Source organism: Zootoca vivipara, chromosome 12, assembly GCF_965207765.1.
Source record: "Zootoca vivipara chromosome 12, rZooViv2.hap1.1, whole genome shotgun sequence".
Taxonomy (NCBI): Eukaryota; Metazoa; Chordata; class Lepidosauria; order Squamata; family Lacertidae; genus Zootoca; species Zootoca vivipara.
The window spans coordinates 46,789,168-46,814,490 of NC_142595.1; the positions used below are offsets into that span (position 1 = coordinate 46,789,168).

Genomic DNA, 25,323 nt, shown 5'->3' on the forward strand with positions numbered 1-25,323 from the left:
GAGTCATCCCCCCATGTTGATGGGATTTCTATGTGGGGCTTATCTGCCCCCCCCGTATTTTATTAAGGATGGAAGAGGGAGGGAAGGAAGGAAGAAATAGAGAGAGGGATAACTCATATTTGTGGGTGCCTCTGGGTGACGCTGTGATGCTGGAACTCTGCATGTACAGGAGCCTTGTAAGCAGCTTTCTCTCTGCTTGATTTACAGCAGGCACGTCCAACAGGTAGATTGTGATCTACCAGTAGATCACTGGATGTCTCTGGTAGATCACTGGTAGGTCACTGGCACCCCTAAAAAAAGCTCACCCAAAATTTTCCTCCTCCCTCAAAAAAGTTGAACTATGACCTGAAGCCCTAAACAAAAATGGGCCTCCCTCCCTCCTAAAAGAAGCTCAACAAGTTTGACCTAAACCCCAAAAAACAGGGCTTCCCTTCCTTTTAAAAAAACTCAACAGCTTTGACCTGAACCCCCCAAAAGGGGGTAGATCACCCCCAGTTTTAAACTCTGAGTAGATCAGAGTCTCTTGGGAGGTGGCCACCCCTGATTTACAGTATATAGATGCAGGAGGAGGGGCAGACTGGAACACCAATGCTTTTTATAAACATCACTGTGTCTGTCAAAGCTACAGCCCCCCCTTTCTTATTCACTTCTTTTTAGCCTTGCAGAGCCACCTTAGTCAAATTGAATCCTCTGAGTCTGCACCCTCATTAAATCACCAATAGAACTCTTAATGCTCCTGAATGCTCATTAACAACTCCCACTTAAGAACAATAGGGTGAAATGGTCAGCTATCGAATATTGCCTGGGGATATATGCTCCATTGTCTTAACTGCTTAACTACTGGTAGCCACTTTGCTTTATTTATTTGATGTGTTTTTGTTACTGCTGTGTCCCCGCCCCCCCGCCCCCCCAGCAAGTGGAGACTTAGCTGCTCTTGCTAAAGCAAAGCCCTTTCCACTTCAGTTTTTGGAGGGGAAAAGTGCTGGTTATGGTCTGTAAAATACATTAATTTTTTTGCTTCTAGGGGGGGCAGCTGCCCCCTCCTGCCCACGCCCATGTTCTGATCCCAAGCTGCACCTTGACCTCATTTGCAGGCAGTTCAGTTCTTACATCAATAATGCCATAACGATGCTGAAATTCTACCCAGTCAGCAACTGAGCCACTGCATTTTACACTAGCTTCAAATTCCAAGCAAGCCCCAGGGGCAGCCCCACAAAATGTGCATTGCAGGGACAATTCATTCTGAAGGCTACCAGTGCAAATGAAACACTATCAGAAGGGCTTAAAAGCCTAGGAAAGCATGTGGAAGGAAGAGAAGGTTCAAACAAAATAAGAGTGGATTATCAAAATGAAAATTTTCCTGAAATTGTAAAGATGACCGAAGAGAACAGACATCAAGGTGATAAAATTTTAAAACAAGAATGGGAAAATTTTGTTGAGTACCTTAAAAACCACTATAACTAATTAGAAACATTAGCAGGATTGATATGGAAACCAGGGTGAGATGGGGGGGGGAGTCTGAGGGGTTTGTATAATCCCAGTATTGTATATATGTAAATGTTTCGAGTGTCTGGAAATAATTTACCAGAGTGAGGGGGAGCAGAATTGTTTAATACCTTTTTTGAATAAGTTGTTCTCTGTTGTTCAGCTCAGGCCTCAGAATGATGATGTAGCATTTAGGGGCAAAGATGCAGCCCAATAACCCAGCACTGGAGGACAAGATGGAGAAGATCTCCACAGCCACCATGTGTTTCCCTCTTGTGCTCAGGTAGGCTGGAAAAAAAGACAGCCAAACACTGCAAAAGAGCAACATGCTGAAGGTAATGAACTTGGCTTCATTAAAACTGTCAGGTAACTTGCGGGCTGCAAATGCGGCAACGAAGCTGGCAATGGCCAAGAGGCCCATGTAGCCCAGGACACAATAGAACATGGTGACCGAGCCTTCATTACATTGCACAATGATTTCTTCGGCTGAAGAGTGGATGTCCAATTCAGGGAATGGGGGAGATGTCATCAACCACACAGTACAGATAGTTGATTGAATAAGAGAACAGGGAATCACAACTGAGTAGGCCAGTCTTTTCCCTACCCACTTCCTCATGCTGGACCCTGGCTTGGTGGCCATGAAAGCTAGAACTACAGTGACAGTTTTGGCCAGCACACAAGAAACAGCCATTGAGAAGATGATGCCAAATGTTGGTTGCCGGAGGAGGCAGGAGACTTTGCAAGGTTCACCCAGAAATAACAAGGAAGAGAGGAAGCAGAGCAGGAGAGAGACAATGAGAGAGTAGGTGAGGTCCCGGTTGTTGGCTTTGACTATGGGAGTGTCTTTGTACATAATGAATGTTCCTAGAACCAAAGCAGTGAAGAGGAAGAAAGAAAGGGCAAATGATGCTAAACTGATCCCTAAAGGTTCTTCATAAGAAAGGAAGGTCATCGTTTTCTGAATGCAGGCAGTTTTGTTCTTGTTTGGATACTGAGCCTTTGGGCATCTGAAGCAGTCATTCATATCTGAAAAATAAACAAGGTCAAATTTCAATATTAATTCAACAGTATTTTGTCTTCCATGTGACCACTTTGGTGACATGAAATTCAATCTATTGGATCCATGTGTTTTGGTGTTTATATATAAATGCTTTGTTCTCCCTCATTCTTAAGGTTATCATAGGTTGTCTGCTAAGTTGATAATATCTGAGTAGAAATCCTTCAAATTGTCTTTGGGATAAGCAGATGAGAGTCAATGGCCCATTTCATCCAGCTTCCTGATCTCTCAGTGGCCAACTAGATTCCTATGCGAAGCTTGCAAGCAGAACCTGAATGAAACAGAAGTCTTCCCCAACCCCCACACTTCCCAGGAACTGGTATTTGGAAAAAATACAGCCTTTGAGCATGAAGGCCCAGCAAAGTCATCTGAGCGCATAGCCACTGATAGCCTTATTCTACATGAGTTTGTTGAATCCTCCTTTGAAGCCTTCAAATTTTGTGCCCATCACTGACCATAGTTTTATCAAGTACTTCATAAAGAAGTTAACTTTATTTTGCTCATTCTGAATCATCCAACACTCAAATTCCTTAGATGCCCCAAAGCTCTAGTATTATGAGAACTGTAATTTTTCTTTTTTATCCAATTTCTCAATGCCTTGCATGATTTTAGGCATTTTTATCATGGGCCCCAACTCACACCCACACCCCCGGCCAGTCTCCTCATAGGATGAAAAATATGATTTCTACATAACTCACCATCCTGGTTTGAAATTTCCCCTCCTGGACATGGAACACAACCATAGCAACAAAACTTCCCCCCTTCTTTCCTTTTCTTCTGATTGCCAGGGTGGCAGTGGTCATTACACAGAGAAAGAGGCCAAACCCTACGCCAAAGGATAAATGGACATAAATCTGACATCAGGAACCAGAAGACAGAAAAACCAGTAGGAGAACACTTCAATCTCCCAGGACATTCTATACAAGATCTCAAAGTAGCTGTCTTACTACAAAAGAATTTCAGAAATAGACTGGAAAGAGAAGTTGCTGAATTGCAACTTATCACCAAGCTCAAAACCATGGAGGGACCTGGTTTGAACAGAGATATCGGGTTCTTATCTCATTATACATGATAAGCGATCTTCAGCCATCTCAACCCTTGCTTTTTCATGCAAAACCATTTGCAGTCGTTTGCGGTCATCAACAGCTATCAGTCAGTCAATCACCCATTTCCACCACCCTTCTGAGTGATCCCCCCTCCCCATCCCCACCCCTCCCCACCCCTTCTCTACATAAGTGCCTGGAAACTTCCATTTCACTGTATCTGAAGAAGTGTGCATGCACACGAAAGCTCATACCAAAATAAAAACTTAGTTGGTCTTTAAGGTGCTACTGAAGGAATTTTTTTATTTTACAGAGAAAGAGGAATCACCTATCCATAGCAGAAAAAAGCAGTTTAGGAGATCAGGGAAACTAATTGCTTTTTTGACTTCTCTTAATGGAGTTCATCCCTCAGCAAAAAAAAAGGTTTAGTATAAGTAGCTGCCATACACAGCTGCATTAACTAGGAACCCCATTATTTGGGATTCCCTCCAAACCTTTGACAAACGTTGCAATTATTTTGCAGCACAAACTCCACATTATGCAGTGCCCTCCAAACACTGTCTGAATTCCCCAACAAGGTGCTACACTGGTCACCCCAAATCCAATACTGTCCAATCCACTCCAAAGCTGTGCCAAAGTTTTGCATTCATGGATTGGAATGACAGGTAAGGCACCTGGTTTGGCAGGTAAGCCACACAGTTTGAGGGCTCAAGAAAATGCACCTTTTTTCAAAATGCTGCAAAACAATTGAAAAACATCTCACCAGGACTTCATTTTAACCCTGCCTGGGGATGCAAGAGATTGAACTCAGGACCTTTCATATGGGATCTATTAAAGGTAAAGGGACCCATGACCATTGGGTGCGGACGCGGATGACTCTGAAGTTGCGGCGCTCATATCGCTCTATAGGCCGAGGGAGATGGTGTTTGTCCGCAGAGAGTTTCCAGGTCATGTGGCCAGATAGAAGGAGAGATTAGAGAATGGGCAGCTATGAAGAAATTTCATTTGGATATGCCAAATCTTTGCTTTTTATATATGGAAGGTATAGTAAATATAAATGACAAAATTACTTCTACAGAAATGCAGGGTTCCCCCTCCCCTTAGGCAGTTCAAAGCTGCATCAAATTTGAATGTGCTAGGAAGCCACATTTGTCCTCTGCCCTATCAGATACAAACAGCAGTGTTAAAGAAAATGGAATTTCCGGACACCCAAAGAACACATCATAAGAACAGTGGAGACCAGAAGGATTCCTAGAATAGAGACCTGATTGAAACCTGATCTTCATGAATGATGAATGCTTCTCCTTCAAGAGCATCAGGATCAAAACATCCAACTTTCATTCGAAAGTAGGACTTGTTTGGGAATGTGATCATATTCATGATGTCAAATCCACCTCTCATTTCCCTTTTATCATTAAAGGACATTGTTTCCCCTGCTGAGTTGTTAAATAAAATGTCTTGCAGAAAATAGTGGAGCTGATTCAAACGGGGAAAGGGGGAGGGGAGAAATATTTACATACATATAGTGAAGGCCAAATATCAAAAATGAGCTATTTCAGTCTAGTGGATGGAAAAGATATAAAAAAGTAACAAAAGGCTAAAATACTGTGCATGCTAAACATACAGGAAAAGGGGCACTCACAAACTGTTATCACTTTAAAAATATCACATTTCATGATGTGTCGCTTTAGAATAATTGGCTAACTGAAATACTATTTTGTTTGCATTATGTTACTCCCTTCTGCATGAATATTGCTTATGGATCGGCACCTAACACAGAACAAGTATGAAAAATGAGCTCATTTCATATAGCAGATGGAAAAGTTACAAAATGGTATCACTTTGTAAATGTCCTATTTCATAAAGTTTGGGCTTCGGGTATTTGTCTCATTGAAATAATATTTTACAACTTGTTACCTGCCAAGGCTGCAGATCTTGAAGTTCAAACCTTTTGTCTCCTGCCATTGCTCTGTGCTTTGATCTGTATGAATAAATTGCATGCAAAGCATGAGCCACAACAAAGACAGCATTGTAGATGCTGTAGCTGTGGCCGGTCATGCCCATTTCAAACAGATGGCCAGGAAGACACTCTAACTTCTCCTCCCCTGTACATGTTTCCATATCTTGCATGACCAGATCTGGAAATGGACAGTCAAATGCTTGCTCCCAGAAGTCCTTGAGAAAACCATCACCTGGATTCCAGTAAGGTTTTATGCTCTGAAGAAATTCATGGAACTCGAGAAGCTCATTTGAGTGAATGGTGAAGGAAATGGCACCTTGAAAGAGCTCAAGATCCCAAGACTTTTGAAAACTCAATAATACAAAATCGATTTGTGTTGTCATGATCCACACCTTTCTAAATGATGCACTTTCCTTATTTCCAGGATCTCGTAGAAATATAACAGATCTCAGCCAGGTCAATGTCAGAGAATCTCCATAGACAATGAATGCATTGGCTTTGTCATTTGTGACACCCTCATAATACTTATCAATCATCTCAAAAATTTCGCCCAACATATCAAAATGAGCAATTTTTTCCATTCTTTGTGTGAAGGCTGAACAGAATCCATGCTGGTAGAGCAATTGCTCCAGGGCCTGCAAGAAATTTTCTCCTCCGTCATCATCTGTAACAAAGAGTCCAACCCATGTCCATCCAAAATGCTGGAGCAAATTGATGATCGCCATATACTGATGAGCTTCATTGGGGACCATGCGGTAAAAGGAAAGGAAGTGATCTATATCACTCTCCTCCTGCGGAAATGAGCCATATGCAAGCTACAAGGAAAAGAACAGACATAATAATGGTACCTAAGTATATACAATTATTTTGAGCATGTGGTCTTCATTCAAGAAATGTTTGTTGAATCAATTTTGGGGTTTCCAGACAGTGAAACTGAAGGATGCTTCAAGCTGAATATTCAAGAGTAGTGGCGACATTTTCCGATTTCTGGATACTTAATTTCAAAAAGTATTTATGTCTTGTCAGAAATGTCCCTTTGTTTCATTTGTAGAGTGCAATCCTATTGTGGAATTACTCTGTGGAAATTCAGTATTTGGGAGAAGCCGCACTAGTTGGATGAACCCTAGATAAATCTTTGCCATGTCCGATAGGCTGGCAAAATTCCTCAATGCACCAGCCGAATGCTACTCTAGTTCAACTGTTGGGAATCATGTATAAGATGCACATGGCAGAGGAAGATATATTAGATCTATATGGGTTGAAGAACTGTAGTTCACATACTCAAAGTGCTGTATGTGTGTGTTGCAGATGGTTGGACCGAAGCTACGAACATGAGTCTGACCAAACTGCAGGAGGCAGTGGAAGACAGGAGTGCCAGGCATGCTCTGGTCCATGGGGTCACGAAGAGTCGGGCACGCCTAAACGCCTTAACAACAGGGTGCTTGTGTTGGAAGTGTCCAAGGTGCTGAATGCTCTCTGCTTTCACTAGTGTAACAATCTCTACTGTTAAGGAGTAATCTATGTTTCTGATAGACATTGTAGCTTCTAATGCTTCAGCATCAGTCATATTCACATTCTGAATCTCAAAATCATTTTCGGAATGGTAAGAGAAAAGTGAGATTTTTTTGGGGGGGGGAATCATGTCTCTATGCATAAAACCTACTTGTGGAATCTTGTAGAGCCTTAAAGTATCAGCCATATGGAAAGAGGTATCAGAGTTAAGTCCTCCGATTATGGCTATGAGGTTTTTCTGCGAGTCACATTTGTAGTTGGGAGCAAATCTATGCATTTTAAAGAGCAGGTCCAAAGTGTTACGATATGTAATCCTTGCATCATAATAGCTGTCGTAGATGTGGAACCCCAGGGTGACATTGGGCAAGAGGTTGGGATTCTCATTTATCACTTTTACAGCAAATGCCAAGGCCAGGATGTGCTGGTAGAATTTTGTTACCATGCTGCAAATGAGGTCAGTTTAAAATTTCAGAGGAGAATTCTACAATGCAGGAAGTAGAGAAAAAAATTGCCATTTATGTCTCAAACAGAACTAACTTTGTCTTTTATGGTGGCTCTAAAATAATAAATATATATCATCCATCGTGCCATCTCTGTATTATGTCTTGTTTGACCTTTAATCTCAGTTGCCCGCCCCCCTCAAAAGACAACAACAATCTTCCCCTCTTTCTATTTTTACTAAAACTGGCTAACTTACAGGTGACCATTCTGTGCAAGTAGCCCAGAAAAGCAGAAATATTTCAAAGAAATTCACTCAAACAGTCCCTGATTCATGATATATGTTCTAGGAAGATTAAACAGAGTCTGTGCCCCAAGACTAGGTACAGTAGTATCATCTCCATCCTCCTCTTGTTGGTCCTTATTACATATCCATTTGGTACAATTAAAACTAAGCATACAAACCACATTTCTTTTCAAACCACATTGCTTTTCAAAATAAAAAGGATTGTCATTAATCACAAAGGTCAAAGCCATCATTTACTGCCTGCCAGTTTAGTAGGATGCACAATACTAAATAAAGTAAAAAGGTAAAGGTAAAGGGACCCCTGACCATTATTGGCCGAGGGAGCCGGTGTATAGCTTCCAGGTCATGTACTGGGAAGTATTAATTCCACAAATGAAGGGGGAGGGACAGTCTCTTACTGTGGATTATCATCAAACAGATTCTGTGAAGGGTTTTCCTTGAACAAATCTTCAATGATGGAATAGTAGAACTGAGAAGCAATCCCACCAATGATGAGGCCACCTGACTGGTACCACTCATGTGGAACAGGAAATGTTTCAGTCTCAGGGCACCTCATAGCTGCTTTGCACAAAACATGAGGCAGCAGAAAAAGCAAAGTGAATGACCACAGCACCTTGTAGTCAAGCGTCTCAGAAAATGTGGATGCTCTTGTGCCCATCAGTACAGTACCTGCAGACTAACTTAAACTAGATTGAATGATAACTGTCTGTCACTACAGCACAACAAGAGAGATTGGCACAACTTATTTTAAGAATCAAAACCGTATGAACACATGCTATGGCCGATAGGTGAGATTTCCAACACTGATTGCTAGTCTGACCAATAATTTAAAAAACTATAAAATTGGAGAAAGAAAATTGAAAGTCATGCCTGCCTCTTACCACTACTCCTATCTATTCATTGTGCATAGTTTCATCTAATATAATCTCTTTCATGGCTGTTCGTTGACAGCTTTCTCATGCCTTCTGAAATGCCTCTGGAGTTCTGACCAGATGCACAAATTATAGTGATTTGGATAATTGTAGGTTGAAAAAATCAGTAAAAGATTTAGTCTCAGTTCCAAGGGTCATTTTATAAAAACAACAACATGTTGAGCTACATGTTACCTCTATCCATTAGAGCAGGGGTGGGCAACTCCCAAGAGAGTGTGATCTACTCACAGAGTTAAAAACTGGCAGTGATCTACCCCCTTTTGGGGGTGCAGGTCAAGGCTGTTGAGCTTTTTTTAGGGAGGAGGAAAGCCACATTTTTTGGGGGAAAATAATTAGCTTTCTTTAGGGGAGCCAAATTTGTTGAGCTTCTTTTTTGAGGGGGGGGGGCAGTGCTCTACCAGTGCTCTACCACAGATGTCCAGTGATCTACCAGTATATTATGATCTGCCTGTTGGACAAGCCTGCATTAGAAGCACCAAAGGTGGCATTTAGCTCAAAGTCTTCCATGTCAAGTGAATACCAGCAGGAAAGTCAAAGTGAATCCATTTTGTTTTGTAACTCAAAGCAGCAAATGTTGAAAGAAAATTGACATCCTTCTGCTCAATACACTTTCAAGACTAGTCTCTTCTTCCCATTAAGCTTCTAGAGGGATAGTTGGACGCTGAATATGAGGAAAATGGTATCATTAAATTCATTTGTTCACTTAGGTAAGAGCATATTTTAAATATTCTGATTCTAAGCTGCACCTTGACCTCATTTTCAGGCATTTCAGTTCTATCATCAATAGTGCCATAACATGATGGTGAAATTCTGCCCCAGTGGAACTGAAAGCTGCTCGCTAAGCATATATAGGGTAAGGCTGTCAATCAATCATTTGCTACATGCAGATCTCCCCAGCAACAGCACATCCACCAATCACACATGTGGCCATCCAAACTGACCCACCTCTCCAACCCTGGGATGTCTTGTTAACCCTTCCGCAACCCATGTTCTCCTCTATGGGGAGAACCTGCTTTACCAAAATGATGGATTATGCTGAAATGGCAAAGATGACTTTGAATATCAGACATCAAGATGATAAAAATTTTAAACAAGAATGGGAATTTTTTTGTTGAGTATCTTAAAAACCACTGTAGCTATTTAGAAACATTAGCAGGATTTATATACCGTACCATTTATGAAGTAAAATGAATAAGATTAGTAAATAAGGAGATGAAATAGAATGGATAATTATAATTATATGCAAAAAAGAGGGTAAAATATGGAAACCAGGGTGGGACGGGGCAAGTCTGAGGGGTTTGTATAATCCCAGTATTATATATATGGAAATTGTTTGGAGTGTATGGAAATAATGTTGACATCAAAAACTGGGGGGGGGGGTTGTTAAGAAAAAAGAAAACAAGCCTGGGAAAGCAATTGATTAATTGTCCTCTTGTTCATGAATGGGTGATGGTGGGGGTGTTGGTGGGGGTGTAGGTGGGTAGCAGTGTTTGGAGGGGGTGTTGCCACAAATTTATTGTGTAATAAAATATTGGTTTCCCAGTCCTTTCATTAAGTGGTCATTGTTTCATAAGTGGCCATTGTTGCAAGATTTGTTGCTTTGCTTCACTCTTATTTTTTTGCTGATGTTGTTGTTGTTGTTAAATTATACCCCACCCATCTGGCTGGGTCTCCCCCGCCACTCTGGGTGGCTTCCAACAAATACCAAAATACATTAAAATATCACAGATTAAAAACTTCCCTAAACAGGGCTGCCTTTAGGTGTTTTCTAAATGTCAGGTAGTTGTTTATCTCCTTGACCTCCGATGGAAGGGCGTTCCACAGGGTCGGTGCCACTACCGAGAAGGCCCTCTGCCTGGTTCCCTGTAGCTTTGCTTCTCGCAGTGAGGGAACTGCCAGAAGGCCCTCGGTGCTGGATCTCAGTGTCCGGGCTGAACAATGGGGGTGGAGATGCTCCTTCAGGTATATAGGACCGAGGCCGTTTAGGGCTTTAAAGGTCAGCACCAACACTTTGCATTGTGCTCGGAAACGTACTGGGAGCCAATGTTATGTGGTCTCGGCAGCCGATCCCAGTCACCAGTCAAGCTGCTGCATTCTGGATTAATTGCAGTTTTCGGGTAACCTTCAAAGGTAGCCCCATGTAGAGCGCATTGCAGTAGTCCAAGCAGGAGATAACTAGAGCATGTACCACTCTGGTGAGACAGTTAACCTGGGATGAAGGGCATACGCCATTGTATCTGCCCTTATCCCAGATCACCTTGGGTTTGGATTGCTCTTATTTCTGAAACAGGTGGTAACTGGATGATGCATTGTAATGACAACCCAAAGGTACACAACATACAGCTCTACATTGCAGAGAGTTGGACTAGATGAGTCTTGGGATACCTTCCAACTATACTATTCTATGATTCTAAGTTAGTCAGCGAATAAGATGTATAATCCCATTTCATCAGCTACTTCTGGAGGATAAACTGGATGCAGCCCCACCTTGGACTACTCAATCCATTGGATGACATAGATTTTGATTTCAACACATTACCTGCAAAGACTGCTGGTCTTGAAGTTCAAATCTCTTATCCCAGACCATTGTTTTCTGCTTCAATCTACTTGAGTACATGGCATGCAAAGCATGAGCCACAGCATAGACAGCATTGTAGATACTGTAGCTTTGGCCAGTCATGTCCATTTCAAACTGAGGCCCAGGAAGGCTCCCCAACCTCTCTTCCCCGGTACATGGTTCATTGCCTTCCATTGGCACACTGGAGTTTGTGAATGATTCCTCCCAGAACTCCTGCAGAAAACCATCTCCTTCTGTTTTATCAGGTTTTAAATTCTGGAGAAATTCATTGAATTCTTGAACCTCTTTTGAGTGTATTGTGAAGGAAATCGCACCTCGAACGAGCTCAAGATCCTTTGATATGAAATCAATCTGTGTTGTTATTATCCATACCTTCCTAAATGATGAGCTTTCCTTATTTTCAAACTCTCGTAGAAATATAGTAGCTCTCATCCATATAATGGTCAAAGATTCTCCAAAGAGTATACATGCACTGATTTTATCATTGGTTAAAGAGAGAGAATTATCCCTGAGCACACCAACTGTTTCACTCAGCTTATCTATACGGCCTATTTGTGGTATTTTTTGGAACATAGCTAATCTTTAATTAGGCTTCTAAAATAAATAATTCACATTCTACAATGTGTTTGTCTTTTTCATTGTTTTCCCTGTAACCAGAATGAGGCTACATAAAAGAAAAAATAAAAGAAAAAGAAATTAGCTTTAAAGGGGGGGGGAGAATATGCTGTCATAAGTGGCAATAAAGAGATTTGGATATAGCTATGTGATATTCTGGGACGCGGGTGGTGCTGTGGTCTAAACCACAGAGCCTAGGGCTTGCCGATCAGAAGGTCGGTGGTTCAAATCCCCGTGACAGGGTGCGGTCCCGTTGCTCGGTCCCAGCTCCTGCCAACCTAGAAGTTCGAAAGCACGTCAAAGTACAAGTAGATAAATAGGTTTCCATGCACTGCTCTGGTTCACCAGAAGTGGATAAGGTCATGCTGGAGACATGACCTGGAAGCTGTACGCCGGCTCCCTCGGCCAACAAAACGAGATGAGTGCCGCAACCCCAGAGTCGTCTGTGACTGGACGTAACGGTCAGGGGTCCCTTTACCTTTACCTATGTGATATTCTAAGTCAATAATAAAGCATTCTGAGAATAAAAGAATGTTCTATCTGTAATTACAAAGAGTTTCATGTTTGAAAGAATAACAATTATCAATGTTTATTTCAAAAAGGAACTTAAACAGTAACCTTGAACTAGTCTAAAGCCAAATACTCACATACAGCTTTGGTACTTAACACACCTGAGCAGTTGTATTTGTATCCTCACAAATCTCACCATCTGAACAGAATGCATTCTCAGGAAATCATTTGTTTGGTGGCCATTTGGATAATGAGTAAACAATTTCCATTAATTCCTACTGGAATATTTCTAACATGTTATCAAATCCAAAATTTTGCCCCCCCCCCGGGGAAAACCCCCAGGAAAACCCTCTGGACCATTGTAAAAGGCAAAAAAGGAAGAGAACTCTGCTTATCTGTTTATAGTACTAACCACAAGTCCAACTGTTTGGATATCTGAGTCTGTGGTGCATATAAAAACGTTTGGGTATGAATTACCCATGTCAGAATAAGTGAATTTGGATACTGGAACCTGTATGTATAACATTAAATTAAACAAATGGCAAAAAAGTGATCTCAAGTACTTATAGTTCTGTAAGAGAGATAGAGATTTTAGTTCTGTAAGAGAGAGAGAGAGAGAGAGAGAGAGAGAGAGAGAGAGAGAGAGAGAGAGAGAGAGAGGAGGAGGAGGAGAGAGAGAGAGAGAGGGAGTTTGGTCTTCAACTCTTACCCCTATTACATATTTAAAATTTGCAAGAGTAAGGTAAAATAATAATAAAAAATGTTTAATACATTTTTCTTATAAGTTGTTCTCTGTTGTTGAACTCGGGCCTCAGAATAATGATGCAGCATTTAGGGGCAAAGATGCAGCCCAATAACCCAGCACTGGAGGACAAGATGGAGAAGACCTCCACAGCCACCATGTGTTTCCCTCTTGTGCTCAGGTAGGCTGGAAAAAAAGACAGCCAAACAGTGCAAAAGAGCAACATGCTGAAGGTAATGAACTTGGCTTCATTAAAACTGTCAGGTAACTTGCGGGCTGCAAATGCGGCAATGAAGCTGGCAATGGCCAAGAGGAACATGTAGCCCAGGACACAATAGAACATGGTGACTGACCCTTCATTACATTGCACAATGATTTCTTCGGCTAAAGAGTGCATGTCAAAATCAGGGAATGGGGGAGATATCATTAACCATAACATAGAAATACTTGCTTGAATAAAAGAGCAGGAAATTACAACTGAGTAGGCCAGTCTTTTCCCTACCCACTTCCTCACGCTGGACCCAGGCTTGGTGGCCATAAAAGCTAGAACTACAGTGATAGTTTTGGCCAACACACAAGAAATGGCTACAGAGAAGATGATGCCAAATGTTGGTTGCCGGAGGAGGCAGGAGACTTTGTTAGGTTCACCGAGAAATAACAATGAAGAGAGGAAGCAGAGCAGGAGAGAGACAAGGAGAGAGTAGGTGAGGTCCCGGTTGTTGGCTTTGACTATGGGAGTGTCTTTGTACTTAATGAATGTTCCTAGCACCAAAGCTGTGATGAGGAAGAAAGAAAGGGCAACTGATGCTAAACTGATCCCTAAAGGTTCTTCATAAGAAAGGAAGGTCATCGTTTTCTCAATGCAGGCAGTTTTGTTATTGTTTGGATACTGAGCTTTTGGGCATCTGAAGCAGTCATTCATATCTGAAAAATAAACAAGGTCAAATTTCAATACTGATTAAACAGCATGTTTGTCTTCTATGTGACTGTTTCACTGACATGAAATTAAACCTATTGGAATGCATGTGTTTTAGTGTTCCGATATAGATGCTTTGACATCACTGATTCTGAAAGCTATTATACTTTTCAACAGCATTTGGGCTTCCATGTGTCTCAGTGTTCATATATGAGTCTTTTAAACTCAGTATATTTTAAGGCTTATTAAAATCTTTTGTGTGCTAAGTTGATAATATCCTTTTAACTATATTTCTTTTTCGGATAAGAACATAAGAGCCAATGACCCATTTCATCCAGCTTTGATTTCACAGTGGCCAATCAGATGCCTATGGGAAGCCTAAAGCAGGACGTGAGTGAACAGAAGTCTCCCCCAACCCCCACTCTTTCCAGCAACTGGTATTTGGAAGATTTCAGCCTCTGATGATGGAGGCACAGCAAAGCCATCAGAGATCATAGCCATTGATATTCTCAATGAGTTTGTCTGATTCTCCTTTGAAGCCTTCAAAATCTGTGTCCATCATTGCCTCTTGAAGGAACAAATTCCATAGCTTAATCAAGTACTTCATGAAGATGTTCGTTTTCTTTTGCCTGTTCTGAATTATCCAACACTCAATTTCCTCTGATGTCCCTGAGGTCTAGTAATAATAATATAATAATAATAATTTATTATTTATACCCCACCCATCTGGCTGGGTTCCCCCACCCACTCTGGGCGGCTTCCAATAAAATATTAAAATACAGAAATCCATCAAACATTAAAAAGCTTCCCTAAACAGGGCTGCCTTGAGATGCCTTCTAAAGGTCTGGTAAGTGTTGTTCTCTTTGACCTCTGGTGGGAGGGCATTCCACAGGGCAGGTGCCACTACCGAGAAGGCCCTCTGCCTGGTTCCCTGTAACTTGGCTTCTCGTAGCGAGGGAACCGCCAGAAGGCCCTCAGCACTGGACCTCAGTGTCCGGGCAGAACGATGGGGGTGGAGACGCTCCTTCAGGTATACTGGACCGAGGCCATTTATTATGTTTACCCCATTTTCCCATGCATTGAACAATTTTATCCGTTTTTTCCTCATATTGCTCCTTACTGATTTTTGCACTAAATTAACTCACCCCAAAAGCTACCATCTAGCCTTGCCAGTTTCCTCACAGGATGACAAATATGATTGCTGTATAACTCACCATCCTGGTTTGAAATTTCCCCTTCTGGACATGGAGCACAACCATAGCAGCAAAACTTTTCCCCTTCTTTCTTTTTCTTCTGATTGCCAGGGTGGCAGTGCTCATTACATAGAGAAAGGGGAGTCACCTACACATAGAAGAAAAGCAGTTTAGGAGATCAGAGAAACTAATTGCTTATTTGACTTCTCTTAATGAAGCTCACCACTCAGCAAAAAAAAAAAGGTTCAATATAATTAGCTGCCTTACACAGCTGTGTTAACTATGGGTCACATTATTTGGGATGCCCTTCGAACCTATGACAAACTTTGCAATCGTTTTGCAGAGGGGGAAATCACATTCTAAGGTGCCCCAAAATATTGTCTGACTTCCCAAACATGGCAATACTGGTCAAATCCAATCCAATATTGTTCAATTCACATCAAACCTGTGCCAAAGTTTTGTATTTTTGGATTGTGGGTGACCGGTAGGGCACTAGGTTTGTCAGGTCAGCCACACATAATGAGGGCTCCCCAAAATGCAAAGTTTGCAATGCAAAATGCTGCAAAATGATTTTTAAAAAAGCTCACCAGGACTTCATTTTAATGCTGCCTAGAGATGCAAGGGATTGAACCTGGGACCTTTTGCAAACAATATGTGTTCTTTTATTTAGTTATTGTCTCCATACAATAGAAAAAAAGATTTTACCGAATGGGCACCTATGTAGTAATTTCATTGATATACTCCAAAGCTTTGCTTTATATATATGGAAGATATACCGTAGTTATACAAAAATTTAATGGTTTTCCCCCCTGTTATCAATTTTGAATGTGCCAGGCAGCCACATTTTTCCTTGGCTATATCAGATGGAAACAACGGTTTTAAACAAAACGGAATTTCTGACATCTAAAGAACACATCATAAGACCAGTGATGACCAGAAGAATTCCTAGTATTCAGACCTGATTAAAACCTCTGTGCCACACAATGATATCTCCATGAAAAATGAATGCTTCTCCTTCAAGAGCATCAGGATCAACTTGTCCAATTTTCATTTGAAGGAAGGACTTGTTTGGAAATGTGATCATGTTCGTGATGTCAAATCCACCTTTCATTTCCCTTTTATCATTAAAGGACATTGTTTCTCCTGCTGAGTTGTTGAATAAAATGCCTTGCAGAAAATAGTGCAGCTGATTCAAAGAGAAAAAAGGAAAATAAGGAAAGTACTGGTATATATAATGCAGACCAAGACTAAGCAATGAGCTATTTTCATATAGCTGATAATAGTTATGACACAGCAATATGTGGCTAAGATTCTGTACATGCTAAATATACAGGAAAGGGGGGCACTCACAAAATCTTATCTCTTGATGTCTGGCCTTCGAGTAATTGACTCACTGAAATGATATATTGTTTGCAACAAGTTACCTGCCAAGGCTGCAGATCTTGAAGTTCAAATCTTTTGTCTCCTGCCATTGCTCTGTGCTTTGATCTGTATGAATAAATTGCATGCAAAGCATGAGCCACAACAAAGACAGCATTGTAGATACTGTAGCTGTGGCCAGTCATGCCCATTTCAAACAGATGGCCAGGAAGACCCTCTAACTTCTCCTCCCCTGTACATGGTTCAGTATCTTGCATGAGCAGATCTGGAAATGGACAGTCAAATGCTTGTTCCCAAAAGTCCTTGAGAAAACCATTGCCTTGATTCCAGTAAGGTTTTATGCTCTGAAGAAATTCATTGAACTTGAGAAGTTCTTTTGAGTGAATGGTGAAGGAAATGGCACCTTGAAAGAGCTCAAGATTCCAAGACTTTTGAAAACTCAGTAATACGAAATCAATTTGTGTTGTCATGATCCACACCTTTCTAAATGTTGAGCTTTCCTTATTTTCAGGATCTCGTAGATACATAACAGATCTCAACCAGGTCAATGTCAGAGAATCTCCATAGACGATGAATGCATTGGCTTTATCATTTGTGAGACCCACATAATAGCTTTTGAGCATGTCATAAAGTTCATCCAACATATCAAAATGAGCTACCTTTTCCATTCTTTGTGTGAAGGCTGAACAGATCCCATGCTGGTAGAACAAGTGCTCAAGGGCACGCAAGAATTTTTCTCCTCCGTAATCATCCATAATAAAGAGTCCAACCCATGTCCATCCAAAATGCTGTAGCAAATTTATGATCGCCATATACTGATGAGCTTCATTGGGCACCATGCGGTAAAACGAAAGGAAGTGATCTATATCACTCTCCTCTTGCGGAAATGAGCCATATGCAAGCTAACAGGATAAAACCAGACAGTATATAGATAAGTATAAACAATTCCTTTTAGCATGTGGCTGCTTATTCAACAAATGTTTGTTGAAGCAATTGCTTGTTTTCCAGACACTTAAACTGAAGGCTACTGGCAGTTGAATTCCCTAGAGTTGTGGTGATACATATGTATTGAAGACCTGTGGTTTGCATGTTCAAGGTGCTGTGGGTGTGTTTGTGGTGGATGTTTTGTGGATGCCAGCGTAAATGCATGGTGGGACATCCTAAACTCCTTCCAAGCAGGATCTCTGGGGCTTCTTCAAAGAAGCGAGACATGAGTTGTCATGACCTATGAATGGGACAATAGAGTGAATGGCACGAGATTTGGCTTAAAATAGACAATTTCCATGGCAGGGGAACTACCACAATGTAATTCAGAGCTCATTGACTGGAGGATACTTCTCCCTACAGTCATCTGTGTCAGATGATGAGTAATATAATTACAGAACCTCTCTACCCATGCAAATGTCCAATAGTCAAAATAAATTAGGACCCTTTAATCAGTTACCAAGGTTCTCCAAGGAGGCAAAGTCTATGCTCAGTTTCCTAAGTCTTCAGATCAACCCGGCTCCTTGCAGAAACAACGTCTCTTGCAGTTGATGTGGGGAACAGGGTGGTGGTCTTGAAAATGTTCTAGGTGCTGCCTGTTGTCTGCTTGACTCAAACTTTCACTGATGTAGCAATCTCTACTGTTAAGGAGTAATCTACGTTTCTGATAGACATTCCCACTTGTAATGCTACAGCATTGATCATATTCACTTTCTGAAGCTCAAAACCATTTTCAGAATGGAAAGAGAAGAGTGTGATTTGTGGGACAAATAATTCATGCTCCTACTCATAAAACCTACCTGTGGGATCTTGTAGAGGCTTAAGGTATCAGCCATATTGAGGGAGGTATCAGAGTTAAGTCCTCCGATTATGGCGATGAGGTTTTTCTGCGAGTCACATTTGTAGTTGGGAGCAAATCTATGCATTTGAAAGAGCAGGTTCAGAGTGTTACAATAGGTAATCCTTGCATCATTATAGCTGTCATAGATGTGGAACCCCAGTGTGACATTGGGCAAGAGGTTGGGGTTCTCATTTATCACTTTTACCGCAAATGCCAAGGCAAGGATGTGCTGGTAGAACTTTGTTATCATGCTGCAAATGAGGTAAGTAAGGTAATGCAGGAAGTAGACAAAAAAAAAGCCATTTCTGTTTCAAACTGATACATATAGAAACCTGCTATCTTTTTTGGTGCTTCTAAAATAATACATATCAAACCCTTCAACCCAAATGAAATAATCATGCCATCTGTGTATTATGTCTTGTTTGACTTCTAATCTCTTGACTTTTAATGTCTTGTTTAATCAGTTGTTTAATGTCTTGTTTAATCAGTTGCCTGCCCCCCTCAAAAGACAACAACAATCTCTACCTAATTCTCTTTGTACGCAAGCTGGCCATGCAGATGCCATTCTATGCATCAAGCCCAGGAAAGCAACAGTATTTCAAAGAAATTCACTCAAACAGTCCCTGATTCATGATGTATTTTCAAGGAAGATTAAACACAGTCTGTGCCCCAAGGCTAGGTACAGCAGTATCATTTACATCCTTCTCTTGTTGGTCCTTATTACAAATCCATCTGCTGCAAATAAAACTAAGCATACTATCCACACCTACCTAGTGCTTTTCAAAATAGAAAGGATTCTCGTTATCACAAAGATCAAAGGCATCATTTACTGCCTGTCAGCTTAGTAGGATGCAGAATACTAAATTAAGTCCTGGGAAGCATTAATCCCAAAAACCAAAGGGGAGGGAGAGTATCTTACTGTGGATCATTGTCAAACAAATTCTGTGAAGGGTTGTCCTTGAATAAATCTTCAAAGAAGGAATGATGGAACTGAGAAGCAATCCCACCAATGATGAGGCTACCTGGCTGGTACCACTCATGTGGAACAGGAAATGTATCAATCCCAGGGCACCTCATGGCTGCTTTGCACACAACAGAAGGCAACAGAAAAAGCAAAGTGAATGACCACAGCATCCTTGTAGTCAAGCGTCTCGGAAAATGTGGGTGCTCTTGTGCCCATCAGTACAGTACCTGCAGACTAACTTAAGCTAGATTGCATGAGACCTGTCTGTCACTACAGCACAACAAGAGAGATTGGCACACCTTATTTTAGAATCAAAACAGTATGAACACATGCTTTGGCCGATAGGTGAGCTTTCCAACACTCTGATTGCTAGTCTGACCAAAAATATATAAAAAAATATAAAATGGGAGAAAGAAAATGGAAAGTCATGCCTGCCTCTTACCACTACTCCTATCTATTCATTGTGCAGAGTTTCATCTAATATAATCTCTTTCACGGCTGTTCATTGACGGCTTTCTAGTGCCTTCTGAAATGCCTCTGGAGGCCTGAGCAGATGCACAAATTATAGTGATTTGAATAATTGTAGGTTGAAAAATCAGTAAAAGATTTAGTTTTAGTTCCAAGGGTCATTTTTTTTAAAAAAAAAACAGCATGTTGAGTTGTGAGTTTATTCTCAAAAAGGCCTACATGTTACCTCTATCCATTAGAGGCACCAAAAGTGGCATTTAGCTCAAAGTCTTCCATGACAAGTGAATACCAAGGAAAGTCAAAGTGAATCCATTTTGTTTTGTAACTAAAAGCAGCAAATGTTGAAAGAAAATTGACATCCAATGCCCATTTCACCACATGACCTGTAAATTGTTTAAATTACTTAGCTGCCAAGTATCCCGTTTTTCGCGGGAAACCCCCGGATTTTAATACGTTTCCCGCTGTTCTCCTGAATGGAGAAAAATCCCGGAAATCCCCTGGATTTCCTACCTGCCAGGGAGCCTCCATTTTGGGTGCTGGGAATGTGTAGAAGCCCTATTTCTGGTGCTCACACATGGTCAGAGCGGCCCCGGAAGTTGCTTCTACGCAACGTTCGGTGCCGTGCCGCTGCTGATCCCACATTTTTCAGTTGGAGACTTGGCAGGTATGCCATGGAGACTATGCCACACCACAGACCCCGCCTCCAACATGAACCATGCCGCCCAGGGAGACCCCTCCGCCGACGCAGTACATGCTCAGAGAGCCAGCCCACCCCAGAGACCAGGACACCCCAGACCCTGGCTGTCCCAGAGGTCCAGGAACCACTGCCATGGACTACCCCACCCAACAGGCCCCTCCACAAACACACCCCTCCTCAAGACCCATCCCGCTCCGGGAACCCCTGCCGCACCGCCCAACAGTCCCCACAAAACACTCAACCACCTCCTCGGGACCCACCCCGCTCTGGGAACCACTACCTCGCAGACCACCAGACCCCGCCAAACACACAACCCACTCTCCTGGGGAGACCCTTCCACCTCCCCAGGACCCAGTCCCCCAGGCAGACCCTACCCAGACCCACACCAACCCTCACCTATCCTAACCTCCATCAACTCTTCCATTCCAAAAAGGACTTCCCAGGTAAGAAAAAATATTTTAGACCCGCCATTCTTCCCACGGCAACGCGTGGCCGGGTATAGCTTAGTACATTATATCAGCACACGTTCGGGCACTCTAGAAGGAGATTAACATGGGCAAAACACAGTTCTTGTACAATGCCTGCCTCCTATCAATTGAACTGAGTTGGACAACACACACACTAACAGCCTTGGGGTGCTTTAAAAGCTTAACACAAACATTTATTTGTGACCTCACAACTTACCTGGGGGTTACATTCATGGAATCACACCTACAGCCCAAATTGTGTATAGTTGAAACACACAGGATTCAATCATGGGTGTGATTGCCAAAGTTCTTTTTCCCAGATGCCTGCCCACTTTCCTCCCAGTTTCCACCTCCTTATATTTTTAAATTTTGTTTTCCGTGTGTGTGAAGCAAAATGCACCTGAGTTAAATGTACATAGATTGGGGTGCATTTTTATATTACTCCACTTCATTAAGAGTGATCAGGCTGAACTCCAAAAACGGTCACATGGGAGGCAGGGGAAGTATATGAATTGCATTTGGAATGTGACCCGTTTCTGTTTCTCAGATATGGATGACTGTTTCAGATGCCTAGAATACCAAACAGGAACAAACATGGATGCATCTCCAAAACGATCACCTTTCTTTCTTATGAAGAACCATTGGGGATCAGCTTAGCCTCAATTGCTCTTTCTTTCTCCATTGTCACAACTTTAGTGTTATTAGCTTTTGTGAAGCACAGAGACACCCCAATTGTCAAAGCCAACAACCGAGCCCTCACCTACACTCTCCTCATCTCTCTACTGCTCTGCTTTCAATCTTCTTTGTTATTCCTTGGCAAACCAGGGAAAATGGCCTGCTTTCTCAGACAACCTCCTTTTGGCACCATCTTCTCCATGGCTGTTTCTTGTGTGCTGGCCAAAACTATTACCGTAGTAGTAGCTTTCATGGCCACCAAGCCAGGGTCCAGCCTGAGGAAGTGGGTGGGGAAAAGACTGGCCAACTTCATTGTCCTTTCCTGCTTCCTCATTCAAGCAAGTCTTTGCACTCTCTGGTTGATCACTTATCCTCCATTCCCTGATTTAGACATGCACTCAGTAATGGAAGAAATCACTGTGCAATGCAACGAAGGGTCTGTGTCCCTGTTTTCCTGTGTTTTGGGCTAATTGGGCCTCCTGGCTTTCCTCAGCTTCCTGGCAGCATTCCTGGCCCGCAAATTACCTGACAGTTTCAATGAAGCCAAGTTTATTACATTCAGTATGTTGCTCTTCTGCAGTGTTTGGCTGTGCTTTGTCCCAACCTACCTGAGCACCAAAGGGAAATCCATGGTGGTGGTGGAGATCTTCTCCATCTTGGCCTCCAGTGCTGGGTTACTGGGCTGCATCTTTGTCCCTAAATGCTACATTATCATTCTGCGGCCTGAGCTCAACAACAAAGAACAACTAATAAGTAGAAAGAATTAAAGTCTCACTTTGTTTTGCCACTATTATATCATAAATGAAGGGTAAGGTTTAAGCACAGTTCATTTATACTATTTACACAAGTTCGTTTAAAATTATTTGCCTGTCTCCTCACACAGTTTCCGTTGGTTCTCCAAATCCTAGTTAGTCCCCTCACCTCATATATCTCTCAACTGAGAGATGCCACCAGTCCCTTGAAAGATTTGGGGGTATTTAAATAAGCTAATTAGAGCAGAGCGGGTGTTTTCTATGAAGTGAGAACCTGGTACACTAATGTGTAATAATGCTTCCATTTACTTAGCACATAGCTACCAAGTTCTCCCTTTTTTAAAGGGAAATTCCCTTATGCTGAATAGGCTTCCTTGCGAAAAAAGGGAAAATTTGACAGCTATGACTTAGCATAGCCTTAAAAAAATGGTAAGCAAAACAATATCTATAGAGAATGATGAAAAGGAAAAGGAACGAAGGAAGCAGAGGAAAGCTGAGCTCCATAGCAGGTCAACAGAGTGCCCGGCAAGAGTTTTCTAAGCAGTAATGTGTTCGGATCATTTGCTGTATGGAGTCAAGCTACAGATTACAAAGAGATAATTCCATCTGTTTCCTTGCTCTCTTTGGTTTATTGCGACCTGATTTTGATCTGACAAAACATTCTAGTCCCAAATTACAGTGCAAGAGGAAATACTTGCACTGCCACAAACATGTACTGCAATTTATTATCGTGAAAATGGCAGAAAGTGGCAAAGGATACATGAAAATTGTTTCTTTATGCCTCTGTGGAATGAGTGAATGGGGGCTTGTTGAGCTCCACTTGATTGCCCTCCATTTGACTGCCCTCTGCCCTCTCTAAGGGAAACATTTATCTATCTCACGTCAAACGTTGCATGAGAAATACGTTGTCACATCAAAGTTTCAACGTTGTCACATCAAAGTTTGGAGTTTTGATTCCCATATTCCTGGTTCAGCCTCCAATTCCCATATTCAATTCCCATATTCCTAGCTCAACATTCTGAGTTTTGATTGCCTGGTTTAAATGTGCTTCTGCCATGGATGCTTCTTTAAGTACAAAGGGATATAAACTTATATCTATATCAGGAAACAGGCCATGAATGCCAATTTCCTGATCTTCAAGTTGCTAAACTAGGACATGGAAGCCAGACGGTTATAAGATAATAAGACCATCAACTCAATCATGAAGGGATTCCCACAGATATTTGGGGGTATCAGGTACAATGAATGAATTACTTGCAATACATATAAGAACCTAAACACAGGAACGTGCCTTATACCATGATTTGGTTTGGCGCAGGAGATATAATGCCTCCTTCCTCTGCCCCCTCCCTGGTGGTATGTTTAAAGCAGGTTCTCCTCATAGAGGAGAACATGGGTTGCAGAAGGGTTAACAAGACATCCCAGGGTTGGAGAGGCGGGTCAGTTTGGATGGCCACATGTGTGATTGGTGGGTGTGCTGTTGCTGGGGAAATTTGCATGTAGCGAATGATTGATTGACAGCCTTACCCTATATATGCTTAGCGAGCAGCTTTCAGTTCCACTTTTGCTGCTCGCAACGAATCTCCCGCCCACCCTCCTCTAATTTTAGGCGCTCTTGCATTGACCTTGCTGTGCCTCTCATGGGGTCGCCTGTTTTGGATCAGGGGCCTGGTAGGAATTTTGCCACTTGGCTGATTGGCTGGTGCCAGGTGGTTTTTGCCTACTACGCTGCAATAAGTCACAACTTGTAAGGTTGGTGGTTAGGCATTGGTTCAAATTGGATGGTGGAGGGGTACGGATTTTGGTTGGGCCTACCCCTCATGGTTGCTGCTGCCTTTAGGGGTATTCCTTTAAAGGAATCCTGGGGCTCTACATGTTTGTCCGTTTATCCCCGTTAGGGGCCAGGGCCGTGCATGAGCCTCGGGGAGCATCTGAGGGATAGGATCAAGGGCGTGGGCCCTGCCCCGATCTCTCCCAGGGGGTTCTTAGCCACTAGGCTAGTGGGAGTCAGGCGGGGGACAGATGGCAAGAACCAGTGCCTAAGCAACCACTCACATTCAGTTGTATTTAAATAAAGTTGTGGCCAAATTAATGCAAAAAACCTTAAACTTAAAATATTGTGTGAAGTGTGAGTTATTGGGGGGATGTCTTGGTAACTCGGCACGCAATTAGGATGTTTTCCCCAAATGAATCATCTCCACGACCCAGATAAATTTATGATTTATTTCGGATGAGTATGCCGTGGGTTTATCCTGGAAGTTTGATTTGGGGTGCTGCAGTGTGTCATCTTCCATGTGTCTCCAGTGCCAGTGCTAGTTACCATCTACAAAAAAAGTGCTCATTTGGAGATTTGGGTTAATGTGTCATAAGAACTCTGATGATGCATAGCTCTATTTCTAAGTAATGTCTAAATAATAAAAAGCTATTGAACCCCTGGACTATTGACCTGGATGTGGGTTAGATGGGGGCCAGCAAGCTACAGTTTGCTTTCTGCCAAGCTGAAGGAAATGATAATCTACAGAATGCATCGCTTAATGAGATGGTATTTGCAGAAGGTTATCTCCTGCAGAATGCAGTGATCAGTAGGATACAGAAGGTGAAAAACAATCATTTGGGATTGTGGTTCCAATATATATATATATATATATATATATATATATATATATATATATATATATATATATATATATATATTGGAACCACCATATATATGACCACCATATATATATATATATATTGGAACCACCATATATATATATGGCTATGCATGGCCATACTTTGAACTCATTAGCAGCCCTTGCAATTCT

The 25,323-nt window shown here is 41.9% G+C and overlaps 2 protein-coding genes across 2 annotated transcripts; both read right to left on the reverse strand.

Moving 5' to 3' along the window:
* Nucleotides 1-1,609: 1,609 nt before the first annotated feature.
* On the reverse strand, nucleotides 1,610-7,499 carry LOC132593019 (vomeronasal type-2 receptor 26-like). The gene is made up of 5 exons (XM_088655713.1): nucleotides 7,209-7,499; nucleotides 5,503-6,360; nucleotides 4,850-5,061; nucleotides 3,241-3,368; nucleotides 1,610-2,511 (listed from the first exon to the last, which is right to left on the reverse strand). The coding sequence occupies exons 1-5, from the start codon at nucleotides 7,497-7,499 to the stop codon at nucleotides 1,610-1,612; spliced, it is 2,391 nt and encodes a 796-aa protein (XP_088511839.1).
* A 5,702-nt stretch (nucleotides 7,500-13,201) lies between these two features.
* Nucleotides 13,202-18,743, reverse strand: LOC148684123 (vomeronasal type-2 receptor 26-like). The gene is made up of 5 exons (XM_088654948.1): nucleotides 18,453-18,743; nucleotides 16,713-17,570; nucleotides 16,247-16,474; nucleotides 15,310-15,436; nucleotides 13,202-14,103 (listed from the first exon to the last, which is right to left on the reverse strand). The coding sequence occupies exons 1-5, from the start codon at nucleotides 18,741-18,743 to the stop codon at nucleotides 13,202-13,204; spliced, it is 2,406 nt and encodes an 801-aa protein (XP_088511074.1).
* Between the last annotated feature and the right edge of the window lie 6,580 nt (nucleotides 18,744-25,323).